We start from the raw sequence: 24,166 nt of genomic DNA, 5'->3' as shown, positions 1-24,166 counted from the left end.
TCCTCCCTTTCTCTCTTCTCTTCCTCCTTCGTTCCCATTTCACATTATCTTATCCTCGGTTCAAGAAATCTCCCAACCCGAAATCTCTGGTTGGTTTTCCTTATCAAGATCACATGCCTTCTTCTTTTTCTTCTTCTTGTTTGACGTTGTTCCGTTATGCTTCTCTCTCTTTTATTCTTTTCTAGGGTTATTCTATTCTCGCTATACTAATTTTTCACGATATCAATTTCACTGAATTAACGTCTTATTTAATGTTGCATATCAACTTCGAATTTCGATTTTCCCATTCCACATTATCGTATCCTCGATGCAAGAAGTTTCCCAACCCTTAGTCTGCGGTTGGTTTTCTTTATCAGGATCGTGATACCCTTTTTCTCTTTCTTCTTCTTATCGTTATTCCTGCAGATGGATTATGGCCGTTTAGGTTAAGCTTCTTTATCTCTTCCTTCTTCGTTTGTAGGGTTTTTCTTGCTTCTTTTCTTCGTTTTTTTGGTGTTGGTTTTTACATGAAGAGGTTGTGATGATTCCTGAACGAGGGTTTGCTGCATTGTGAAGCAGAAGACGGCTATGTCCAATGGCGAAGCGGAATCTTGGATGCTTTGCTGCTCCGTTTGCTGCCTTCTTCAGTTACCCGCAGGAAGTCTTGATGCTAAGAACGTAGTGCTTGGTGAATTCAACCCTCATTTTCGTCTTCCCTTTCTTCTCTTTTCTAAGTTATAGTCTTTTTCAAGAGTTTGTTTTTAAGGTTTCTTTAATTTCTTTTGCTGGTATGTATTTCATCTGATGAGTTGTTCTTGTGGTTCCTCAAGAATTCATTGGATATGGAGGTCAATGGAGGATATGAAGTAGGGAACTAGGGATTTCATCGGCAGTGGTTCGGGTTTTGAGAACCCAAATTCTCAAGTTATAATATGTTGGTCACTGCAAATTAGGGATTTCTTGGTTACGATTAGATTTGTAAAGGTTTTGAAGAATCTATCCCCTTCCAAGGACAATTTCTCAAATTTCTTGATTCATCAATTTTTTAACTCCTTTTTTAGTTATTTCTCTTGGGAAATGAAGGCGCTGATCTTTCATGGATTCCCTTTTCCTCCATTACTCTGTACTCTTTTCGTTCTTTTTACTCGGAGCAATAATATTAATATGACTCGATAACTTGGAAAATCTCCCATCCTATCCTCCAGACCAAATTCTTTGTTGTACGGACCTGTCACTTTTTTAATGTGGCTTTCATCCGGGCTGACCCGGGTTCATGATAACTTAAAGTTCTATCTTGTTTTCATTAAATTTTTTAGCCTCCTTATTGCAGGAGTTGAAGGAGGCAGCAGATATTTTTCTGATGCCGGTATTGAAGAAGCCCCTCCTCTTCAACTTCCCCTTAATGATGTTCTTAGTGTCATCAATAGTCAGTAGAATCCCTCAGTGATTTATGCGGCTGCTTTATCTGTTTTTATTTTTCTCAATCTTCCAATAAAGGTCTGCATACTTAATGCTCTCTGCTTATGTGCTTTTATGCTTCAGACAGATCACACTCCCTGCTGCTATCAAGTGCTACTGCATTAATTTCTATACAGCCTGTTCAGATTTGGGTATGTACTCCACACATGATACCATCAATGAAATACATCTTTCCTTTTAAACATATTGCTTGTCCGCAGTAATTGTTCATTTGAGTAACTGGCTGTGCCATATTCTTCTTGCAATTGCGAGCAAAAATGTGAACTTCGTTTACTCTTTTAAATTTGCAAATTCATGCTTATCCTATATTTCATAATATTACTGGCTGATTAGTTGGGGAAGTTGAAATAGAATGCGGAAAAATTGTATTCTTTGCAATTTGAAGGTCTGTTGTTCTGCAGATTATTGCTGTGGCCTATTGTATCTTTGCAATTTGGTAAATGGGACCAAATCTGACTTTCCTTCTACTGAACTTTTTATGCCATTCCTCTCCATACCTTTCTGTTGTTTTCTTTGTTTGCTAAATATCATAATCATTCTTTTATCAACAATTTATGAAGTTGTATATGTCACATCCTTTGTATTGCTTTTCTTTCTTTTGTATTAAAGACCACTAATGATTCACCCAGGTGGGGTGAGGTGTAATTTGTGATATTTAATCAAGTTCTATTATCATTTTCCACTCAGATTGCTGAGGATGATAATTAGATTTTGAGGAGGTGATTTGCCTATAGGAGCACAATTTGCATTTGATATTCCCCACGAAAACCAAAGCTCAAGGATTGTAACTTAGGGAACCTAGATTTGTTTATCCATTAGAACTTATGCCTAGAGGAAGTCATAAAAGATGACAGCGTCCCTGATCTCACAATTCTACCTTGTCATGATAACCTTACCTAAAAATCTTCAACTTCTGAAAGATGTCATCTCTCATTTAGGAACTGCAATCATACATGATAAAGCTGAAGGGCAAACATGTGTTGAGTTATGATTCTTAAAAGTTAAACTGTATTTAGATATGCCATTAGGAAAGTTTTCAAAATCAATTGTCACACCAAAAATCATGTCTAATAGTCTGGTTACTTCATGATGAACAAATGTAATGGGTAATCGGTTACTAATGGAATTTATTAATTGAAAGCTTGGAAGGCATTTTCTAAGAAAAAAATGTGCTGCAGATTTTAGCAAGAACATAACTGTTGGGGCATGGAAGTGACAGAACTTCTAAATTATGATAATACATGTCAAATATATATTTTTTAAGATTTAGTGGTCCAATGCATGAAAAACTTTTGGTTGACGAAAACCTCCAAGCAAGTAGGTAGGTGTACATGGTCGAATAGTTTTTTCACAATTTTTTTTAAAGAATGCATTTGGACCTTTAGGAAATCAAAACATGAAAATTGCTGATAAATAATGTTAATGAAGACTAATTTTGTAAAAACACCTCTTTGGAGTAACTTAAATGTTGAACATAGGCTAGAGATTGTCTTGGTGAATAGAGGGGCTCTTAGATTTAGATTGAAGGGTAACAATGACCAGAAAGAGTTTAGAGAAGGGATTTAGGCACAAATTTGTTGTGGACTTGGCTTTGTTTGGGAACCAACAAACTTATCTGGGGCAAAAGCTAATTAGACTACTATTTTCTTGGGCTATTGTTAAGGCTAGAAAAATTATTTAAGAAGCTTTTAAGGAGTTTGTTCTGCAATATTGAGTGTTTTAGATCATACTGGCAAAGAAAATTCTTTGCAGGTTTATTTCTTGCTTTGGTGATATATCCTCAGAATTGTATTGCATTAAGCAAAGTGCTTTACTTGACTTTGTATGGGTGCCTTGTTCTGCAGAAGGTAATGGTGGTGCTACTTTAATGGGCACAATGGGGCTTAGGGTAGCTGCTATGGTTCTGGATGTCTTTTTGGTCGGGTAAGTGACAACTTACTCATGTATATTATTAAAGCATTCTATATTTTTAGGGACAAAATATTTTTTATTATTAAAACTGGCAGATTTAACAAAAGCCCTGTTGGGTCTGTGCAATTTATAAGGGAATTGAGAAGTGCAGAGTGTGCAATGAATGGAGCCATTAAGATCTTGACAATTGCCGTATTATTCAACTTCAGATATCCGTATATTTTCTTTGCTTAAATAGAATAAGGTCTTTCAACCCCAAAAGAAAACATAACTTGGTGACTATTGTGGTACCAGAACTGCTTATGTTGGATGTCACCTTTGCCTCAATATAAGCAAAGTTTTACATCTTGGTAGGATGGGGGGCATCTCGGCCATCTCGTCCTGTTTATGTAAGAAAACAGGACCATGAGGGGGTCGAGACTCCGAAAACCATTCACATAGAGAGAGAAGAAGAAAGAGGAAAGAAATGAAGGAAAAATGAAGAAAAGAAAAAAGTGAAAAGAAAGAAAAAGAAGAAACATGAAAGAAAAAAAGGAAGGAAGAAGAAAAAGAAAGAAAGGGAAGGAAAGAAGGAAGAAAGGAAAGAGACAAAAGAAGAAAAAGGAAAGAAAAAGAAAGCAAGGGACAAGAAAAAGAAAGAAAAAGGAAAGGAAAGAAAGGAAGATAGGAGAAAAAGAAAGAAAAAAAGGAAAGAAAAAAAAATGAAAGAAAGAAAGGAAAGACGAGGGGGGAGAAAAATAGAGGATATCTACCGGGACTACTGCCTAAGTGGGACAGGACAATTGGATGTCCCGTTCCATGGAGAAATCCCAAGATTTAAACCTTGGATATAAGTACGCATGCTTTCTTTAGATTATGTTTCTCTCTTGCAATATGGATAATTTAGTTCCCTGTTATCCTTCCAAGTTCTTGCCTTTGATTATTTCAGTCTCACATACTTAATGGAAAAGATCATGGTGGACAGGGCTCTAGTACATATCTTTCCTAAACTTAAATACGGATGTTTGCTGGCATATATGCTTGGATGGTTTTGAAATGATTGTCTTACAGCCTTACAGCTGCTTAGGCTTTCAGCATGTAAAACTATGGGGTCAGCTACAAGTATTTGCAGGCGTAAAACTGGCCCCTGAATTATGTATAACCCACGTGTAGTTTCATGGCCTTTACTATTTGCTTTTTAATTATTTCAAAGTTTAATCACAAGTAGATGTAAAAAATGGGAGTGTGATAGTTTTGGCTTTTAATATGCCAGGTCCATTTGAAGACGTAGAAGTTCCCATTTTCTTTGAAAAAGTATTTGAAATTAATTTGTTTTCTAAATCTTCAATTGTTCTGCGTTCATGTTTTACATGTCCACCATGGAGGCATACATTGGTGGGAGGAAGATTGATCCTCTAGAAAATGTTGAATTGACATCTTCTTCGACTGCATCTTTTTTAGTTGAAGGAATTGCTCAGAATACAACTGTTGGTATATTTGAGCCAGAGGTAAACTTGTCTGTTCTGCTTGAACTTCTCTAACTACAACTTGGTTTTTGACAACTATGACTATTGCCAAGATGGACTTGTTTAGTTATTTTGGAAATAGATCAATAATTCAATATAATATTGTACTGTGCATGATATCTTTTGCATTTTTTGGATTTTTATACATAACTGAAATTATTAAACTTTAGAGTGGCTGAACTATTGAGGATACTAGATCACCTACTGAAAAGGCCATCCTTTCTGGGGCAGTTAAGGTATACAATAATGCTGTTTACCTTCTTTCATGACACCAATTTCTTTTCTCATGAGTTGCTAAGCATGTTGATGATCTTCCATAGCTGGGATGAAGTTTGATGATGCAAGGTTGATATCTTCAAATCTTCAAGTCTTCCCCTTCGATTCTGAGAAAAAGCATGGTGGTGCTGCAGTAGATGTGGTAAGAACATTTCATAATTATTTAAAAAACCATATTGGTCCTATATTTGCTGATGATGAGAACTGATTTGGGGCTATTGATAATTTTTCCCCTCTCTTTGGTGAATTTTATACATCTGCAGATGGAACCATGGACATGTGGTTCACTAATGATTTGATAATAGTTTTGCATAATCCGGTGCTACTTGAATTATCAGACCATGCAGCAATTTCTTCACTATTCAGAAAACAATATTTGCAAAGTATATGCCCCTTTCAGATTCATTCTTTGGTACTTTTTGTCCTGTATTCTACCTCAATAATTACTTATCTCTGTGACCCACTTTCTGTGAACCTTGATAATGCTGGTTTCAAATGCTAACGGTGTCAAAATAGCTTCCTATCTAGATTTCCTGGGTTTCTTAGATCTATGCTGTGTTAATTATGTTACCTGATGCTTGCATATTTGCTACATGTGGCATCTTTCCTGTGCGGTCATGCACTGATATCTTGTTTTCTCATGCTTATTTATGCAGTATTTTTCTTCACACTGATGCATGGTTGTCATGATCTTGATTATTCATTTTGGTCTTTGTCTGTTTGTAATTGCAGGGAGATTCTGAAATTCACTTGCATTGGAGAGGTGCTGCTGAAATTGTTCCTGCTGCATCCAGAGCTGGCCTGAAGCAGCTGGTTTGGCTCAGCCAATGACTTCAGACAAGGTAAAGCTCTTTAAGTCTTTCGTTTGTCCATCCTTACTAGTTAAGCAGTTTCTGAACCATTTTGCCCCTGCAAGTTAATGAATTTAAGAAATTCATTGAAGATATGACAGCAGTTAGCCTTTGTTGTGTTGCTTCTGGTTACAAATTATATGAATGGGAAAAGTTCCAAATGAGGGATGGGGAAACAACTGGCAGTTGCCAGAGGATGATCTGATTCTACTTGGTATCATGGGAGATACAGAAGGTACATGGTGGGAAATGTATCTAACAGTGATCGAGTTGGTCATTGAAGTTATGTTTAGTCAGTATATATATATATATAGACATATACATATTCTTAGCCAATGCCTGAGAAAGACTTTTACCTTCCATTTTTAGTTCTTTACTCATTTATGGGGGGAGATTAGATACTCAATATTTCTTCCACTATGGAAAGGAGAAGGAATGGGTAACTTTATGTCAGAAAAAGTGAATGATATCAGAGTGTTTGCTGTAGGCCAAGTACAGTACTTCTTAATAAATTTGTTATGTACATGGATTGCAAATGTCGACCTGCTTGGTGAATCTTTAAAGTTGTTCTCTTGTCTGACATGCAAATAACTCAGTCACTCTTCTCTCTCTCTCTCTTTTTTTTTTTTTTTTTTTTGAGCCCATTTATACTATTTTTCCATCACAAACTACTCAATTAATAAGGACCCTTCTCACATCGTCCTGATCCAAATATTATGTGGATTGGAAACCAATAGCATTCAGTTAAAGCAATTGTGTCTGTTTTCTTTGGTGATTTAGGGTAAGTTAATAGGTGAATTGAGTCCAACTAATATCCATCAAGATAATTTCTCATGTTATAAACTTTCTGACTTCATTTCTGGATCCTAACCAGTTGTCTTCTTAGGGTGATAACGTGTTCCACACTTCCACCTCATTTATTTTACTCTATTTATTATTGATGGTGACTTTTTTTGGGTACTGAATTTGTTGGCTTTCAGGATCCTTTTTGGCCTGGGGTCAGAGATGCTGTAGAGATGCGCTTATGCAGGTTTCAAGGTGCTTTTCTGATAACTTGGTAATGGCATAACAGACAGCCAATTTTAGTGTCATTATGAGTTACCCAGGGAATCTTTGACCTCATTTGACTTTGATCTCAAAGTCAAGTACGAAACTGGCTTAGCATAGATGGTTGATTGTTTAACTTATTGGTCAATCAGTCATTGAATGTTTGTTGGCATGTTATTGCTATAACCAAAACTTGTCTTTCATTAGCAAGGTTCATATTGGAGTGAGCATTAAGAGGCCCTCTTCGATAAGCTATGCTATTATTATCTATTTTAGAAAATTTTCAACCATGAAGAAGAGATGTGTTTTCCATACATGTTTTGCATAAATATTATAAATTTGATTTAACATTTTGAATAACTAGGTGTTCTTGGTCTGTCAAGATAATCTTCAGAAAGCTGAAGCTACAGTTCTGGTGTTCAGGATACTTACACATGCCAATGCCTCAGAGCCAACTGTTACCGAGTGAAAAGTATTTTGAGCCAAGACTGATTCAGGATGAGGGAGAATTGCTGAGAAGCACTAACCTTCTTTTATATATTTAAGCAAAGTCTGTTGTTGAGTTGAGATTTTGTCCAAATATCATTAAAGTAAATAATGGAGCATTAATTTTTTTTTACATGCTACCCACAAGGCACATGCAGTGCATGTTGGAGGGAAGAGAAAAGAGAGAGTCCAATCTACTTAGGAGTCGAATCAAAGAATCCAATCTACATGGGAGTCAATTAGAGAAAAATGAAATCCAATTTGTTCATGAATTTTACGAAAGGGATCCGATTTGATTGGAAAATGAGGAGATGGAGAGTGTGTAGTTAAGATGGGCAAAAAAGTAAGTGTGATCATTTATAATTTTAAGATAAATAGGAGGGCATTGTCAGTATAAAAAGCAACATGTGGAATCAAGAAGGAAAATTCCTTGATTACAAAAATCTCATTTTTATCAATAGTATGGATTTTTAAATAATTATTATTGAAATGATGATTGGTATGATATACAAAGAAATCTAGAATCAGTTGTCAACATATCACCTGAAACTTTTGAACTGGAGTACTACAAGACATAACAAAATACTATATGTTATGCATGTTTCAATTTCAAAAAATTATTGGTCAGAATATGTGCATATGTTTTCTTTTCATGTCTCTATTTTAGATCTATTTACTTATTTTTTAGATGAATTTTAGAAATTTTTATTCGTTAGGGAAAACTGGAGCCTGTCATTCCGTCCACTTTTATTTCCTGCTCTAGATAAGTTTATATTTTTATTTGTCTTGTGAAGCATTTAGGCTTTCTGCCTCCAAATTTCCTAAATGTTGCATCTTATTTTACTGTTGCTGATTTATGTTATTCTCAAAATTTCTTTTGTCACTCTCAACATAGAATATCTATGCCCGGTGAACCTGGCAATCCTGATACTTAAATTCCAATCTGATAAAATTTGCAACTAAATAAAAGTGTATATAATTTGAAACTAAATGGTGATTGTCTCAGCCATCTCTTCTATGTGTGTGTGTGTGTGTGTGTCACGCATTTACTGTATTTGGGTTTTGCCAGCCTGGTTTGCTACATCCAAGCAGCTGTGCTTGCTCTGTAATCCTGCTTGTTGTGCCTCCGAGCCTTACACTGGGTACATTTTCAAAGTTTGTTATACTTGTCAACCATATCATCAATATGACCTAGAAAATTTGAACCATATTAATTTGTAAGTAATCTTGCTTCTGCTTCTGACCATGCACTCTTATAGTTTGGCATGCTTCTGACCGCGCACTCCCATCATCAATGTGACCAAGAAAACTTGAAATCAATTAATTTTTTAATCAAGCTCTATATTCGAAATCATATATGTAAATGTAAAATTCAGAAGATTAGTTAATATAACAAGCTCTAATAAGCCTTAGAACCTTTGTGCGCATGCCCTTCACTACATCAGGCACTTATTGTTTCCAAATTTGTTTTAAATCTTGTCAATCCAATTTCATGCATCAAATTGCAGGCTATGCTAGGTGCTTCCATATATGTTCCTCTTAAAAGACGGGAAACAATCTCTTTCTTGTTGTGCATCTTTGACATTACTGGATAGCAGCAATTGTTACACATCTGGAAATTATTGAACAGTTGATTGGAAGGTCTTCCCCTAATAAAAAGCTGCTTCTTGTCCAAGCTCTGAAGAGAAGAGGTCATGTAGTTGCTGTTGCAAGAGACAGCACTAATGATGCTCCTGCTTTGCATGAGGTTTGCAATTATCTTCTCTCATTGCTGGTCTTGGAATGGGAATTGAGGGAACAGGAGTAGCTAAAGAAAGTTCCAACATCATTCTTAGTAGACGACAATTTTGCATCAGTTTTGAACTATATGTGCTAAAATTATGGCATGATATCTTTGTTTTAGCTGATAGATAGAAGAGACATTAGTTGTTTCTTCATATTCTAGTTTATTTGTTTAGGTCATCTGTTGGGTCGTTCTGTGTATGCAAATTTTCAGAAACTTATCCAACTCCAGCTCATTGTCAATGATGCAGCGCTTGTAATTAATATTGTTGTGGCTGTTGCACCCTGTAAAGTTCCTCTGAATGCTGTTCAAGTTAGATAGGAAAATCTTTGCCTACTCTATTGGTTTAGGATCAGATTGACCCAGGTCAAACCCGCGATGCGATAGGCTAGCATGACACGCTTAGTGAAACAACATGCCTGCTGCTTATTTGCCAAGAACTTGAATTTGAAATTGCTAATTTGTTTGTTAAAAGGAGAGTGGCAGTGTCACGCCCTCGATTCGAAATCGTGAGTCGAGGATCATAACAACCACCGCATATTTATGAAGAACTCTCTCCACAAACATATAAGGCATTTCAAAAATAATGTCAATGTATCACAGCATAATTCATAATCAATTTAGTTCAAAATTTAACTAACCAAAATTAATTTTAATCTCTAGCAAAATTTCAGTAATATTCGAAGATCTTACATCAATTATACCTCAAATAATAATCCTATAAAAATATCATAATAAATCTATGTGTCGACTCTTGCTTCTAACTCACTTTCAATATAGTATCCAAGTCCGTAACTAAGAATCTGAAATCTGAAAAAAATAAAAGAGAGAGGTGATGAACTTGATAGCCTAGTAAGTAATGAATATTTCAACTAGATATTTCAGATATTATCATAAATATGATGTTTGAAAATAAATATCATGAATAACATAACAACATATTCCATGCTAATTCAATGCAAATCAAATCCTTCAAATATTTATATATAAACATAATCATAAATTCAATTTGAATCAAAACACAACTCAATAGCCTTTAACTATGGCCAATATATAAATCTCATTGACAGGGTCCACTGAATACCAGCACACAACCACACAACCCCCACTGGTAGGTTCTACTAATTACGAGTGTACAAATCTCATTGGCAAGATCTATTGAGTATCAACATATAATCTCTATTGGCGGAGCCCATCGATTACCAACGTATAATCCCTATTTTTGGGGCCCACTGAAATATAGTTAGGTTGAGAGAATAAATCCGATCCATTTCAAAGCACTTTTGTAATGTATCATAATTTTCGCTAAACATATGCATAATCAATAAACCATAGTATTTCAGAACTATAAATTTTTCAAACCACTTGCTGTTCAAAATATAATTTTATAAATCATGCATAATTCAAAGAATAATTATTTACTTTCAAATTAAATTATGAAATATCTTGAGAAGACGATTCATTACTTATCTACTGCAGAATATTGAACGAATAGATCGATTAATCTTGAAGAGATTCTGCAGAACTTATTATTCAAAATTATATTTTTACATTAATTCTAATTCATAACTAAATCATAATAAAATCCCAAATCAAAACTACACTTAAGATCGGATCGGATCGGAGATTGGGTATATTTTTCGAATTAGATTTCTCGGGTAAAGTCAAACTAATCATGGAAGAGATCTCTAATTTCACAAATCCAAGAAACAAAAAAAATATTGAAGAGAGAGAAACAATCTAGAGAGAGAAAGTGGAGAGAGAAAGAGAGGAGAGAGATGAGAGAGAGAGAAGAGAGAAAAAAAATCTTTTTTTCTTTTCCTTTCTTTTCTCTTTTTTTTTCTTTTTTTTCTCTTTTTTTTTTCCTCATGAAAGAGAGGACCCGCGTCCTCTTCATCTCTTCTTTCACGAAACAGGTGAGGTTCCCTTCCCTTTGTTCTCGAGGCTAGGAAAGCCTCTTCCCTACCAACAAAGCCCATGGCCGGAAGAGCAAGCTTCGGCGGCGACTATGACAGAGTTCGGTGACCGACGGTGGCTCATGGCAATGAGAAAATCAAGAAGAAACACGAAAAAAATAGGGAATTTGATAACAAAAATTTCATAAAATTTCTAGTAGCAATCTTGCCTAAATTTTAAGCTTAGGACCTATAGAAAACCAAGGGGAAGATGCTCAGAAGGATTTACCTAGTCTTCAATAGAAATTGCTCTGATTTTTAATGGCCAAAACAAGATTAATCTGAAGGTATATCAAGAAAAAAATAGAAGAAACAAATGCCGAATCTTTGGTGATTTTCTAGTGAGGAAGAACCAAGGGATTGGGCCTTTAAATAGGGTTTTATGGGAAGGAATTTGAGTTTAATTTCAACAGGATTTCCAAGTGGGATTAGGACATTCGATGAAAGAAGAACTCCTTCGGGAGTTCCTTTCACACCTAGCATCCCTGCACGTGCTGGCCTAATTTTTTTCTAAATTTTTCTTTTAATGCTTTAAGATTTATGCGGCTTCTAGATTAATGGGTTTGGGATATTACATTCTCTCTCCTATAAAGAAATTTCGTCCTCGAAATTTTTCTTGCTCAAGTCCTCAAAATTTCTTACTTGGGATTCATAGTTTAAATTTCATCCTTGAACTTTTCGATATTCTAATTCTCGATATAATTTTATTATTAAATTATTTCATAAAGAAAAAGTCAATACCTCGACAGTTGATCTGAATCAGAACCACTCATTTCTTATAATCAAAATTAACATTTAATTCCAGGTAAAGATCTCAAGTTCTTTGTCAAAACACATCTATACTTGCCTTAATCAATCTATCACAAGATCATAAACAAACTTTACTATCTCTCAATAGATGATTATTCGAGTATAAAATCTAAAATTGATAAACAATCTTACATTCTTTTTAACAGATAGAGAAGCATAAATTTCAATATTCCAAATCCAAGGTCAATAATCAAATAGTCTACTCATCCTAGACTTAAGATGCTAAACATTTTTTTAACATAATATAGAGGAAACATACTTGTGAAAATCACAGTGACATCCAAAATAGTTCCAAACTAAAAACATTATCCTTTCCATATCAATGAATTTTTCTTATTAAGGAATATCAAATCATGTCTTCTATCATAAACTTTTAACTCAAAGAATCAATAGTGTTGACTATGTCGAAATAATTCAGATAATCCAGATCATCATACTTCCACTATGCACTCTGATTCATATCTATCAATGCACTTGTATCAAATCTAGGATTTCTAAGTTGTCACAATCAATATTAGTTATCATTCCAATGTCCCTAGTGTCAACCCACCTACACATGTATGATTCTATGTCATAATTCATCTGCTTATGCTCTAATACCATATTAATTGTTACGTCTTCAACATGAAATCGTAAGTCGAGGGTCATGGCAACCGCTGCATATTTATGAAGAACTCTCTCCACAAGCATACAAAGCATTCAAAAAATGATATCAATGTCTCCACAAGCATACAAAGCATTCAAAAAATGATATCAATGCATCGTAGCGGAATTTATAATAAATTTAGTCCAAAATTTAACTAACCAAAATCAACTTTAATCTCACAAAATTTCAGTAATATTCAAAGATCTTACATCAATTATACCTCAAATAATAATCTTGTAAAAATATCATAATAAATCTGTGTCAACTCTCGCTTCTAACACACTCCCAAAGTAGTACCCAAGTCCGCAATTAAGAATCTGAAATCTGAAAAAAATAAAAGAGAGGTGATGAGTGATGCATGTCGTAGTGCACCGAAATAAATCCTACTCACAAAATCTGATGCGTGTTATAGTGCACCGAAATTAACCCTACTCATTACTATGTGATAGGGAGAGTCAGGATCGTATCCGCAGAGATCTAAGTTCGATTGTTTCAAAAATGAAAAAAAATAGATTAAGAGAAACTAATAAAGAGACAAGGAAATTACAATAAAAAGATTTTTTATTAATCTAATAAACCATACATAAAAGAACAGATAAAAGTGTGATACAAGATAAGTCCAAGTTGAATCTTTTAGCTACGCCTGATGGTAGGTGTGCTTTCTTGAATCCTTCATCTTTCTTTGTGCAGACAACGACAGAATGGTTGGAAGACTTGGTCTAGAAATTTCAAGAAAAAAAGTAGATGAAAATATAGAGATAATGGAGAAGAAGGATAGCGGCACTAGGATTAGGACCTCTCTTAGATTTGATGGAAGGAATGCTAGAGTTAGAACCTCCCTTGGTCTTTTGGGGATGTAGAGAAAAGATCTATGGTGGAGTATGGTGGCAGCAAGGAAGAAAAGGGGTTGCTAGAGTTAGGATCTCCCCTAGACTTCTTAGGCGTGGAGAAGAAAGGGGAAAGAAGAGGGATGGCAGCTAGATAGACTTCTTGGACATGAGGCTTCCCGGGCAAGAGGGGGGTGGCATAGGCTTATATGGAGGAGAGGGAGAGAAGGCGCCATGAATAAGGACCATTGGATCTAGGGTTTGGTTTCTTAGCCTTTGGATCATATTCCTTATTTGCTTCATTGATTTTCTTCCTATTTTGCATCCATGAGTTGGCGCCTTGAATTAATCTCCTTTGAATCTTCATTAGTTGCTTCTCATCCATTGATCTTGAAGTCGTATTCATACTTGGATCCATGTGAAAGGTTATCTTCTAATCTGGACCCTTCAATCTTGAGAGCCTGCATCTGATCCCTTCATGAGTAAGTCGCATTCACACTCGAATTTGATTAGCCCTTGAGCTGGTTGCCTGGTTCACTCGAATCTGAGCCAATTTAAATTCAATTTGAGTTGTATGAGCTCAAACTCCTGATTACTTGTAAAATAGATTAGAGAGCATCAAATTTCAATAAAATAATATCAAGTATTATAATATTTAGTGCTTCTGATGACTTAATTTAAGTGTTTATCAATGAGCTTGATAGCCCAATAAGTAATGAATATCTCAATTAGATTTTTCATATATTATCATAGATATGATGTTTGAAAATAAATATCATGAATAACATAACAACATATTCCATGCTAATTCAATGCAAGTCAAATTCTTCAAATATTCATTATAAACATCATCATAAATCCGATTCGAATCAAAGCATACAGCTCAATAGCCTTTAACTATGACCAATATATAAATCTCATTGGTAGGATCCATTGAATATCAGCGTACAACCTCCACTGGTAGAGTCTACTACTTACCAGTGCACAACCCCTACTACCAAGATCTACTGAGTACCAACATATAATCTCCATTGAGAGGCCCACCGATTATCAATGTATAATCTCCATTGGCAGGGTCCATTGAAACATAGTTAGGTTGAGAGTACAAATTCGATCCATTTCAAAGTCTTTTGTAGCATAACATATTATAATTTTCACTGAATACATGCATAATAATAAATCATAGTATTTTAGAAATATCAATTTTTCAAATTATTTACTGCTCAAAATATAATTTCATAAATCATGTATAATTTAAAGACTAATTATTTACTTTCAAAATAAATTATGAAATATCTTGAGAAAACGATTCATTACTTACCTCTTGCAGAATACTAAACAAATAGATTGATTAACTTTGAGAAGATTCTTTAGAACCTATTATTCAAAATTATATTTTTATATTTATTCTAATTCATAACTAAATCATAATAAAATTTTCAATCAAAATCCCACTTAAGATCAGATCGGAAATTGCGTGTATTTTTTGAATTAGATTTCTAGGATAAAATCAAACTAATCATGGAAGATGGATATCTAATTTCACAAATCCAAGAAAAAAGAGAAAATATTGAAGAGAGAGAAACAATCTAGAGAGCGAAAGTAGAGAGAGAAAGTGGAGAGAAAAATTAGGAAGGGAAAGAGAGAGAGAGAGGGAAGAGAGAGAAATTTTTTCTTTTCTTTTCTTTTTCTTTTTTTACCTTTTTTCCTTTTTTTTCTTTTTCTTTTTTTCGTTTTTTCTTTTTTCTTCTTGCAGAAGAGAGGACCCGTGTCCTCTTCTTCTCTTCTTCTTTCATGGAATAGGCGAGGTTCCTTTCCCTTTGTTCTTGAGGATAGGAAAGCCTCTTCCCCATTGGCAAAGCCCATGGCCGGAAGAGCAAGCTCCGGAGGCAACCATGATGGAGTCCGGTGACTGGTGGCGGCTCACGGCGATGGGAAAATCGAGAAGAAACATGAAAAAAAATAGGGGATTTGATAACAAAAATTTCACAGAATTTTTGGTAGCAATCTTGCCTAAATTTTGAACTTAGGACCTATAGAAAACTAAGGGGAAGATGTTTAGAAGGATTTACCTGGTCTTCAATGGAAATTGCTTTGATTTTCGACGGCCAAAACAAGATTAATCTGAAGGTATATCAAGAAGAAAATAGAGGAAATGGGTGCCGAATCTTTGGTGATTTTCCAGTGAGGAAGAAGCAAGGGATTGGGCCTTTAAATAGAGTTTTATGGGAAGGAATTTGAGTTTAATTTCCATAGGATTTCTGAGTGGGATTAGGACATTCGACGGAAGAAGAACTTCAGGAGTTCCTTTCACGCCCAGCACCCTAGCACGGGCTCCACATGTGCTGGCCTTAATTTTTTTTTAAAATTTTTCTTTTAATGCTTTAAGATCTATGCAGTTTCTAGATTGATGGGTTTGGGGTATTACAGAAAGTTGTCTTATATTTGATTGTCAAACAAAATTCACTATGGTGAATATATACATGGTGCACTATGTCAAGAACTTGCGCTAATTCTCTTTCATATCCTTGTTTGACCATTTTGTACGGCTTCATCTTGTGTAAGTAGTTTCTTTTGGTCAATCTCACCATGAACATAGTTGGAGCACTTATTGCATGTGACCAAACCAACAACAAATCACCTCATGGACATACCTGCTGGTTGAAGGTTAGCAATGCTTTTAAACATGGTGCTTCATGTCAAGAACTTGCATTCTTCTCTTTCATATCCTTGTTGTCCTTATGGTCTTGGTCATGATGCTTCCTAGAAAGCCTTCTTCCGGTGAAGTGGAAGAAAATGTGAGTCTTGTTCAATTAGCCTACTGACCTAGGATTCCAAGAGAGAGACTCAGAAAGGGGAAGACATTGATGCTCTTTTTGACCTTACTCTTGGTTTCTTTGTCAATTAGATGCTGAAAGGGCTGATGGTCAAATTCTTTAACAATAAGACAAGCTCGGATGGTCTACCATTTTGCAGGCAACTAGTTGTAGCCGTTTGTTGATAATCTAAGACTCATAGAGTGCCTGAGTAATCGATGGATCTGTTCCTCCATTTTCTTTTTCTTTTGTTTATTTGTTTGCTAGTTTTTGTTTTCTGCTGATTGAGTTCTCGAGTTCTCAGAATTTTAGATGACATGGTGGTGGATGAAAGATTGGGGGATAGATCTCATGGAAATAAAGTAGCTAGGTTATGGGAATGCAGATGCTTACTCCATCATAATGAGGTTGATAAAACCTTATAAATTGTTTGTCTGATGGTAGAGATTATGGCATGCAGCGATTTTGAATATGAAGTATTAAAAAATGAACTCCCATCTTGACACAGACATCTTAGTTGGTAAATCTCTTGATTTGATGGACTGGATTTGAAAAGGCAACAAATCAGGCTGATTGCATCGACCCTATCGATTTTGATCCTATCGCGCTAGAATGGATGTAACTCTCTCATCTGATTTCAGAATCGTTTATAAGATCTTAATTCAGAAAGCTCTTTCTATGCTCTACGAGCTTGACCGCTTCATCGTCACAGCCAGTTTCGGAGCCAGATTCTATCATTTGACAGGTCAACGGGAGCCGGAGGATACTGGATGAATTGAAAGTCTTGATTTGTTTCTATTTTGTTTCGGATTGTTGAGGTGTTTAGTTAGGATTTTTTCATCTATAAATACATACTTTTTGGCCAACATTATAGTCAGTCTATTTTCTTGGTTATTAAATCAAAACTTCAAAAGAAAATTTCTTCTTACTTTTGCTGTTTTCGTATTTCGTGCGTCTTCTTTTTCTCTTTTCCATCAAAGCATGGCCTAAAATGCGTCAATTGGTATCAGAGCCCAACTGATCCTTAGTGGAGTTCTTTTCTGCAGTCGAGATAGCTGGTGGAGCTGGTGGCCACAAGTGAAACCAAACTACAACCCAGACGGCGGCGGCGGCTCCTAAAGAAATCACGCAGTGAGAGTGGATCTGATGGTAGAGTGTGAAGATTTGAGGAGATAGGTGACGGAACTGATTGTATGTCTTGTGTAGTTGGAAAATTAAGATGCAAAATTTGAGGTGAAACCAGAAGACCGCAGATCTGATGAAGAAGCTTCAGATTTCGAGAATCCCTTCCACAGAGGTACTCCCATCCATTGGCATGAAGGTCGAGATGATTTGTTCGAGCGATTAGCCTACTAGGATGATACCATTAGGGTAGATCTATCTGAATATTCAGATAGTCTACAAATAGAAATGTTTTTCGATTGGCTGGATCAGATCGAGCGTATCTTCAAGTATAAGGAGATATCCGACGATAAGAAGGTGAAGCTTGTCATCCTGAAGTTGATGGATCGGGCTTCTGCCTAGTGGCAAAGCTGAAGAAGATCAAGGACCACAGAGGCGAGTAGAAGATCCAAGACTGGAAAAAGATAAAGAAGACGTTGAGGGAATAATTCTTATCCTTCAACTATATGCAGTCCCTGTATCAGCACCTACAAAATCTCCATCATGAGACTAGATCCATAGACGAATACATGGAAGAGTTCTACCAATTGATCACTAGAAATGACCTGATGGAGAGCGAGGAATAGATGGTTGCGAGATATCTTAGTGGACTAGGACGGTCGATTCGAGATGTCTTGAGGCTCTACTCCTTGTGGATGGTTAAAGAAGCTTGCCACCATGCTGTAGTTGCTGAGTAGCAGAGATGGAGGCTTGTGCCCAGGTCTGATCCTCTCCTGTGGAACAACCAAGCATTGGAGAATCAGAGGGATGTGCGGTGCAATACAGCTTCTACCCCTCCTGTTTGTAGCATTATTGATGTGAGGCCCTCTAAGCCAGTCTCGACTGGGTCTTCTCCTTTGCATTGCTACAGTTATAGCGAGATCAGGCGTATGTGGAGCGAGTGTAAGAAGCCTGATGGTTGGTCTGAGAAGCAGTTACTGATCGAAGGAGATGAACTATCCAACAAGGATCAAGAGCCTACATATGACGAGGAGGTGAAGAGGAGGATGATTCTCTATTGTTCGGAGATAGAGGAGAGGCTTTAGTTGTTTGAAAGAGCTTGCTTGCTCCCAAAAAGGAGGAGAAAGAAGACTGGAGGCGGATCAATATCTTCCATACCTACTGCACTATTAAAAAAAATATCTGTAAAGTCATCATCGATGGAGATAGCTGGGAGAATGTCATCTCTTAAGAGGCCATCACCAAGCTGAACTTAATCACTGAAAAGCATCCTCCACCTTATAAACTGTCATTGTTCCGGATAGGGAGTGAGATGGTTGTTGATAGTCGCTATCTTATATTATTTTCTATCAGACAGAAGTACTTAGATGAAGTTTGGTGCGACATCGTTGCCATAGATGTGTGCCATCTGCTTTTGAGGAGGCCTTGGCAGTATAATTGCAGCATCACTTATGATGGTCGCCGGAACGCATATTCATTCTGAAAGGACTGTTAGAAGATTACTCTGGCACCGATGGAGGACCTACCCAAACCCAAGCCAGAGACCAGCATCAACCTTCGGGCAAAGAACTTGGTTCCGTACAAAAGGTGATTTGTCAGAGAACGAGGAGACTTCTAACTCGAGAATGAGTTCTTTTTAGCTTGGAAAGTATGACACAGACGTCTTAGCTGGTAAATCCCTTGATTTGATGGATCGAATCTGAAAATCAAGTTGATTGCGCTTGACCCTATCGATTTCGATCCTGTTGTGCTAGAACGGCCGTAACTCTCTCATCTAGTGTCAGAATCGTTTATAAGATCCCAATTCGAAAAGCTCTTTCCATACTCTACGAGTCTGACCGTTTCGTCGTCACAGCGAGTTTTGAGGCTAGATTCTATTATTTGACAGGTCAATGGGAGCTGGAGGATTTTAGATGAATTGGAAGTCTTGATTTCTTTTCTATTTTGTTTTGGATTGTTTAGGCGTTTAGTTAGGATTTTTTTATCTATAAATACGGCTCTTTTGGTCAACATTGTAATCAGTCTATTTTCTTGGTTATTGAATTAAAATTCTGGAAGAGAGTTTCTTCCTACTTTTACTGTTCTCTTGTTTCATGCATCTTCCTTCTCTCTTTTCTATCAAAACATGGCCTAGGCTACATCACATCTGAAATGATGACTCTGATTATTATTGTTGTAACTTTGAATTAGAGAATTTTTTTAGGTTCTTTCTTGACTCATCTCTCCACTTTTCTCATTGTATCATCAGATATGAAGTTTGTATTAAGTTGATCTTTTTTATAAGAATTTTAATATTATTATGTTGACCTCTTCAATTGTCCTTTTCTTGTTGAGGATTGCTGGCGCACCCCATTCACTGCACTCTCGAAAGCAAAATGAGCAGAAAATAGGTATAGGAAGAAGAGTGGATTTCAACCTTGAAGATGTCTAACAATTGCAAGGGGATCTTCCAGTGGGTACACTTACATATCCATATTACTAAGCTCTCATGTAAGATATAACCAGTGTCTTTAAGATGGCTACAGGAATTTGGGATGATAAGATTGCTAGAAGCACTAGCCATGGGCTAGGACTACTCTTTTTCTTTCTTTTTCCTTCTTTTCTTTGTTTCTAATCACCTGTGTTTGTTTGTAATAATGTTTCATTAGTTTAGCTTGATCCTTAATGATCCTTAATTGAACCCATTTCTCATCTCCCTTGCATGTCCTAATGAAGGAAAGCCTAGGCAACTTTGAACTATCTACAGTTCAGTAGGCAACCGATTTGCAGCCTTTATTAGATGGAGAGAGATAGCCATGGAGGCGACGAAAGGGGGGGATTTTTAGGTCTGATTAAGAGATCCCGCTGAGCCTTGGACCTTGGATCCATGGTTGGTTTTCTTTCTCAAGCTTAGGGTGATGCTTTTGCAAGAACATAGTTGGTTTGAGGGGTTCCCCTCTCCCTAGCCCATGCTTCTCTCCCTTTTATCAGATGAAACTTCTCTTCATACTTCTGCTTGTCTGGTGGCAGTGGTGCTAATGTGGTGCTTCTCTCTCTTTTCTTCTTTTCTTTCTTCTTGCTTGCTTTTGTTCACCATCCTTTCATAAACAGGAACATGGCATTGTTTTTGATTTATATGAAGAGGGGGTGATGATTCGTTGGACGAGGGTTACCTTCATTCTTAAGAGGAAATTAACTATTTGAACGTCAAAGCAGTCATGGATGATTTGCTGATCTGCGGGAAACAGTTTGCAGCTATTTTATTTTAGTTACAGAGAATTAGAGACTGAATGATGCTAACAATGCTGAATGAATTTGTGAATCTGAGCCTCTTCTCTTTCTTCTCCCCTTCTACACATTCCTAATTTGTCGATTTTAAAGATTTTGTTTTCTAAAACACATTTAATTCATTCATTTTCATGCTTCTGATAATTTGTTCACATTGGCTCCTCAAGAATTTATAGCATGTGGACATGTAAGAAAAGCAGCTAGGATTCTGGAGATCCAATTTATCATAATCCATTCTGCTTTGCAAATGTTTTGGAATGGTTTGCTTGGTATCAGGGTTTATAACATTTTACTGGTTTTGTCCTTATTCCTGTCCAAGGAAATTTTGTCTTGGGTTTTCTTATTTTGTTCCCTTAACACATCTTTTTTACTTGCATTTATTGATTTATTTATTTATTTTTGGGGGAGTGGGGGTGTGTGGTGGCATAAACAAAGGACAACTTGGAAAAATCTCAAATGTTATCCTGGAAGCGTCCAATGGAAATTCTGTGCCACGAGGAGGTAACAATGAGGTCCAACAAACAGATTTTTTAGCAGTGTCATTGTTCTAAGTGGCTAGTGGGGTATTGGAGATTTTTCAAGGGTTACTTGGTTATCCTCTCAAGCTTTGTTTATCCAGGTATTTTGGAAGTTTAACCAGAATTTTCTTTGGAGTAAATGAAAGGGTGCTCCTCTTTGACTCTCCATTGTTGATTTCCAATTCTATCCAATACCAACTTGTCATTTAGTTTTTTGGGATGCTATATTTTGTTTCTAGTAATCTTCTTCCTGAACTCGAGGAAGTGAGGTTTTGCTCAATTTTATGCTTTTATGCTATAGACACCTGAACCATATCCTTGTCTACCAAGTTGAGGTGCATCATGGCTGCTGCACAAATTTCTATACCTGTTCAGAGTTGATGAGAAAATTTTCCACCAAGGCCATCCCTGAGATATTCCTTTTCTTGTTGAACATATTAACTTTCTCATCTCAGGTATTATTCATTCAAATAAATATTTGTTATGTATTCTTCATGGTTATTTTGCACAAGAAATAGATATTCTTATTCTTTTAAAATTAAGAACTATTTACTGGAGAAAAAAAGAGCGGACAGTGCTCAGTTTAGTTTTGTTGTCTGGTTTTCTGATAGCAACCATTGCAGTCCAGTATAGACCCTACAAAATGCCTGGTAAATGGGCAAAATGAGTCTCCCTTCTTACTCTTGCAACTCAAAAGACCAGCCTTTGTATTTTTCTTTTTCGACATTGCACTTTATTTTTATCTTAACCTGTTGCGAATTTGTATACATGAAGGGTATTTCTTCCAGAAACTTTTGGAATCATCTTTCTGTTGGTAAGCATGGTGGTGGAGTAAAGGGATGCCCGTCTCCTGAGATGATGATTCTCCTATAAAGGCTTTTCTTGGTGGTGGAGGTGGTATGTATCTTGTTTTTTTTTTTTTTTTTTTTTGATTCGTTCCTACTGGAAAGACAAGGATGATCTGTTCTGTAGGAATAAGGCTTGTTGTTTATTTATGGTTTCTGATTCTTGATCAATGGCTATCATTTCTTTTGGATCAATGAGGCAATAGTATGGTTTTGCGAGGGTGATCTGCATGGTTGCACCGTTTCCTTGTAATATAAATATTGCACACTTAGCTATTATATCTATTCCGAAAATTTTGCAATCTTTCCCCTCGAAACTTGAGCAAATATGGTCTTGTTTTACTTTTATTCAGTTGACCAGTTGATATACCGCGTTCATTTTCTCTGAATATATTTTAAAAGACAGGAAAACTTGGTGAATGAGGATCTATTAAGCAGGCCCCAAATAATCTATAAAAGGCTTGATTGCTTATGGTTAAAAAGATTGGGGTTTTCATCATGAATATGTATCACCCTAGAGATGTGCCAGGTATGTCATCTCAGAACCAAGTTTGCTTGCTCTTAGGATTAATTTTCATTCTGACAATCATGTTAATTATATGTTTTAAGTTACTTTACACGGTGATTGACTATTCGAAGGATCGACCGGTCATCATTTCACCAAACAAGAGATAATGCAGTGCTTTTGTTTGTTTAAATTTGACCAACCCGTTGTAATATAGTTGGATGTGGTCCGACTCCTTTATTCACGAGCTGAACATGTAGTCTCCGAAAAGCAGGGTAGACCTGCTCATGGACGAGGCATCTATACAGTCCCAAGGGTGGGAACTACCTACCTGCTTTAGCTTAAATCTTACATCCAAGTACATTAAAAGCCAGTAGAAGGCTGATAATGATACTTGAGCTAGTCTGTTGATCTGTGGACTCAGCCACCTGGCGCAGGGTGAAATTTTTATCTTGTGGCATTACTAACCTGTGCAGAGTTGTGGACATCGGGAACAATGGTGAAATGATCTTTATTGCCGATAGCATGCAGGACCATATTGGTGCCAAGCCAGACAAGTAGAGAGGTGTCGACCAAAGCGTGAGCCTCTTAAAAAGTCCTCAAAACAATCAGGGTTATATGAGTTAGAATGTGGCACGCTGCAATGCTCTTGCAGAGAGCAGTAGAGACATCTCACGCAGAACGTTAGGCTTCACGGATGCTCTTCCTATGTCAGGGATAATATAATATTTTATAAGAACATCAAAGTAAAGGGGGGGGAATTCTCAAAAGTCAGTTAATCCTTATGTGAAGACCATCTGCCTTGGGTGCAACTTTTGTTTTGCTCGACATGAAATAGACCACTCGAAGCTGCCCATTGGCAGATTTGGATCAAGGTTTATCAATTTTGATAGAGCTCAAGCTCAAAAATTTCAACTCAATCTTTAGAAGGCCTAGAGTTGAATTTAACTCTAATGTGAATCTGACCTTGACCTGACTGAATTTGATCTGCTCAACCAAATCCAACTTAGTATACGATAAATAAATATAATATTTATGAATCCAATTTATATTTATGGTTTATGTGAGTTATTTGTGTATTGTATAAATCTATAAAAGAAAATATCGGAGTGCAAGAGGTTCCCACCACTGTTGGTTTGGGGAGGATTAGATGTATCGTGTATGCAGTCTTATCTCTATGTGCAAAGTTATGTCTTTGAACCCATGACATTTAAGTCTAGATAGAGCAATCTTATTGTTGCACCAAGGATTGCTTTTATAGTCTTGTTGAATTGTATGATTGTACTGTCAGTATTGATTTTTTTTTTTTTTGGAGGGGGGGGTGGTGGCAGGGGCGGCGAAGAAATACTGTCAGTATTGATAAAATATGGCCCAGCCATTTCTGATCTATCTGACCTAACCTAATACAAATCTCGTCTAAAATGTTGTTCTGTTGGAGTTGGTTATTGAACCCTTAGATTTAGTTGGGTTAGGATTTGCGCTCAGCCCAATCCAATGTTACTTTTTGGTTGCTTTTTGTAGGCAAAAGTTTGTGGATG

General features: G+C 36.3%; 1 protein-coding gene across 1 annotated transcript; it reads left to right on the top strand.

The window, feature by feature from the left end:
• On the top strand, positions 1-23,413 carry LOC105039310 (uncharacterized). Its single transcript, XM_073245665.1, has 12 exons — positions 1-89; positions 556-667; positions 1,310-1,405; positions 1,522-1,589; positions 4,734-4,856; positions 5,045-5,110; positions 5,195-5,292; positions 5,883-5,992; positions 6,982-7,039; positions 9,043-22,175; positions 22,530-22,652; positions 23,105-23,413. The coding sequence occupies exons 2-6, from the start codon at positions 568-570 to the stop codon at positions 5,051-5,053; spliced, it is 396 nt and encodes a 131-aa protein (XP_073101766.1). The 5' UTR covers positions 1-89; positions 556-567; the 3' UTR covers positions 5,054-5,110; positions 5,195-5,292; positions 5,883-5,992; positions 6,982-7,039; positions 9,043-22,175; positions 22,530-22,652; positions 23,105-23,413.
• The last annotated feature ends 753 nt before the right edge of the window (positions 23,414-24,166 follow it).

Source organism: Elaeis guineensis, chromosome 1 (assembly GCF_000442705.2).
Source record: "Elaeis guineensis isolate ETL-2024a chromosome 1, EG11, whole genome shotgun sequence".
Lineage (NCBI taxonomy): Eukaryota > Viridiplantae > Streptophyta > Magnoliopsida > Arecales > Arecaceae > Elaeis > Elaeis guineensis.
This window is presented reverse-complemented; position numbering and strand designations above follow the sequence as displayed.

What these genes read in the sequence shown, in the direction of transcription:
- LOC105039310 (XM_073245665.1), top strand. Translation starts at nt 568, where the DNA reads ATGTCCAATGGCGAAGCGGAATCTTGGATGCTTTGCTGCTCCGTTTGC. An exon ending in TGCTAAGAACGTAGTGCTTG is followed by an intron (nt 668 to 1,309) that starts GTGAATTCAACC and finishes TCCTTATTGCAG; the next exon opens with GAGTTGAAGGAGGCAGCAGA. An exon ending in TACAGCCTGTTCAGATTTGG is followed by an intron (nt 1,590 to 4,733) that starts GTATGTACTCCA and finishes TCCACCATGGAG; the next exon opens with GCATACATTGGTGGGAGGAA.